The sequence below is a fragment of the Sander vitreus genome, chromosome 7 (genome assembly GCF_031162955.1).
Source record: "Sander vitreus isolate 19-12246 chromosome 7, sanVit1, whole genome shotgun sequence".
NCBI classification, from domain to species: domain Eukaryota; kingdom Metazoa; phylum Chordata; class Actinopteri; order Perciformes; family Percidae; genus Sander; species Sander vitreus.
The window spans coordinates 437,541-440,040 of record NC_135861.1 but is presented as its reverse complement, the minus strand read 5'-3'; the positions used below and the strand labels follow the sequence as shown (position 1 = coordinate 440,040).

Sequence of the window (2,500 nt, the reverse complement as noted above, 5' to 3'; positions counted from 1 at the left end):
AAAGGCAGGAGAGACTGGGAATACCTCTGCAACCAGTGCTGACTGAGTGGGTCAACTGGTGTCCGACAGAGAGGAAGAATCACATTATAGGAAGAAGGGAAATCAGCCTTTTAAAGGGTGGGACTACACAAAAAAGCTGCTAAATTAAAGGGTTGAGATTGGAATTAATTGCGCAATTGTGCGGACTTGTGACTGACTGGAGAGTAACGGTCTGAAAAGACAACAAGCATATTTTGGGGGAAAGAAAACAAAAACTAAGAATTAAAGGGGAACCTCAGAGTGAGACAGACTGAAGTCTTTGACCCCGTAACTAGTTCCTGATTGGCTCCTGATTGGTTCCTGATTGGCTCCTGATTGGTTAATTGTAACTATTGGAAAAGACCGCAAAAAATATTTTTGGGCGACAGAAACGAGAGAAAGAAAACAAAAACTAAGAATCAAAGGGAAACCCAGAGTGAGACAGACTCAAGATTTGGTTCCCAATTGGTTCCTGACTGGTTCCTGACTGGTTCCTGACTGGTTCCTGACTGGTGTGACGGTCGGGAAAGACCGCACACTTTAGACAAAGTACTAAAACTGAACCCTTCTGATTGGTTCCTGACTGGTTAACTGTTTCCTGACTGTTTCCTGACTGTTTCCTGACTGGTTTGTGGACTGGCGGAGATGGAGAAGCACGGCCTGCCCTCCTCCTGTTCTCTGGTTCTCCTGGAGGAGACCAAGAAGACCCCGCTGCTCCTGTCCAACGGTGGCGACAACGGTTACTCCCCCGCGGCCGCTAACGGCAGCCTCGTCCCGCTGACGGCGGACGGTGCTTGCGACGGACCGGAGAAGAAAGCGGTTGGCGTGGTGACGGGGGCTGGGCCGGGGTACCCGGAACGGGAGACGTGGACGAGGCAGATGGACTTCATGATGTCCTGCGTGGGATTCGCTGTCGGACTCGGAAACGTGTGGAGGTTCCCGTACCTGTGCTACAAGAACGGAGGAGGTGAGTCGGCTCAATGCATTGACATGAATGGGTTTGTAGGATATTAGGGGATGCACCGACTCCAGATTTTGGGGGTTCTGCTGAATCCTGAACCCCCTGGTTGAGATTCTGCTGAATCCTGAACCCCCTGGTTGAGATTCTGCTGAATCCTGAACCCCCTGGTTGAGATTCTGCTGAATCCTGAACCCCCTGGTTGAGGTTCTGCTGAGTCCTGAACCCCTTGGTTGAAGTTCTGCTGAATCCTGAACCCCCTGGTTGAGGTTCTGCTGAGTCCTGAACCCCCTGGTTGAGGTTCTGCTGAGTCCTCGTCCCGTCCTCAGTCCATGAACACAGTCAACACATTAATGAAGTAAACAGTGACTGTCCTTCCTTTGCCGTACCTGAAGTTGCTGCATTCTGGCTGCTGTCTGTAGATTCCTTCATGCTCAGCTCGTATTCTTCCAGATGTTTCATACCAGATGTTGTAACAGCGGTGATGTTGTGTATTGTTTAGGGTCCTCGCCACCACCAGACTAATCAGCATTGCAGATTGAACATGTAGCTGGACTTGAATGGCCTTCTTTTGACTGAAAGTACTGCCAAACAACCCTTTTTCTGCTCACCAGTTCCATTTCCACTTCCTCTCAGCCTGCTGCATTGAAGCTCCACCTACGTAAACACCTTCCTGTAATCAACGGCGCCGTCATCACGTCGACCAGCGTAGCGCGGAGTGACAGCGTAGGGTTCAGCAGAAACCCAACCCCGTCAAAAAGCCCAATATTCAGCCCAATCAGAATCCTGGATTCGGTGCATCACTAGTTTGAACGATATTAAATAAATGTATGCACACCAGATATGATATCCTACAATATTAGGTCTGTGAGCTGTTGAGCTGTGAGTTGAGTAGTTGAGTTTAGCAGACATAAAGTGACGACAGTTACGTTTAGGCATCAAAACGACTAGTTAAGATTAGCAAAAAGATCGTGGATTGGGTCCAAAAGGGCCGATGCAACCGGAGTTTAACGTAAACACAAAGAAAGAGGAAAGTGAGGGACATCCGCAGTGGTGTAGTCTGATGTGTTGTAGTGGCTATACTGTATTGTATATTGGCCAGAATCTTCTGGGGGATTTTGAGCATCAACGACTTCATTTCCTGTATTTGGATATACTTTTATGCACCAATTTAAGGTGGAAATACCTTTTATTTAGCCTATGTGAAGAAGAAAAACACAGATGACTATTCAAAATATATCAAAAATATAATAGAAAGTATGTTGTTGTGGGTCATTTAGCATTTTTAAGTGGGTATATGGAAATCCTGGAGCTTTCTTAGTGGGTATACTGCGTATAGAATAGAATAGCATGCCATTCATTGTCATTATACACATGTACAACGAGATTAAAAGCAACTCCTTTCCAGTGTCAACGTTATAAAGTAAGTAGTGCAAAAGAATAAAAAGGCCGAAGGAGGGGGGTAAGGGGTAAGGTGCACAGTTCTGAGACGCTATATACATATATACAAACTATAAAAATAAA

At 46.5% G+C, this 2,500-nt stretch overlaps 1 protein-coding gene across 1 annotated transcript in view; it reads left to right on the top strand.

Annotated features, from left to right (window-relative positions):
* The window catches only part of slc6a8 (solute carrier family 6 member 8), a 57,223-nt gene that overhangs the window by 868 nt on the left and 53,855 nt on the right, over window positions 1–2,500 (top strand). Inside the window, exon 1 of the mRNA XM_078254095.1 lies at window positions 1–985. This exon is cut by the window's left edge and continues 868 nt beyond it. Within this exon, the coding sequence (XP_078110221.1) occupies window positions 664–985 (322 nt within the window). The 5' untranslated portion in view covers window positions 1–663. The remainder of the gene's footprint in view (window positions 986–2,500) is intronic.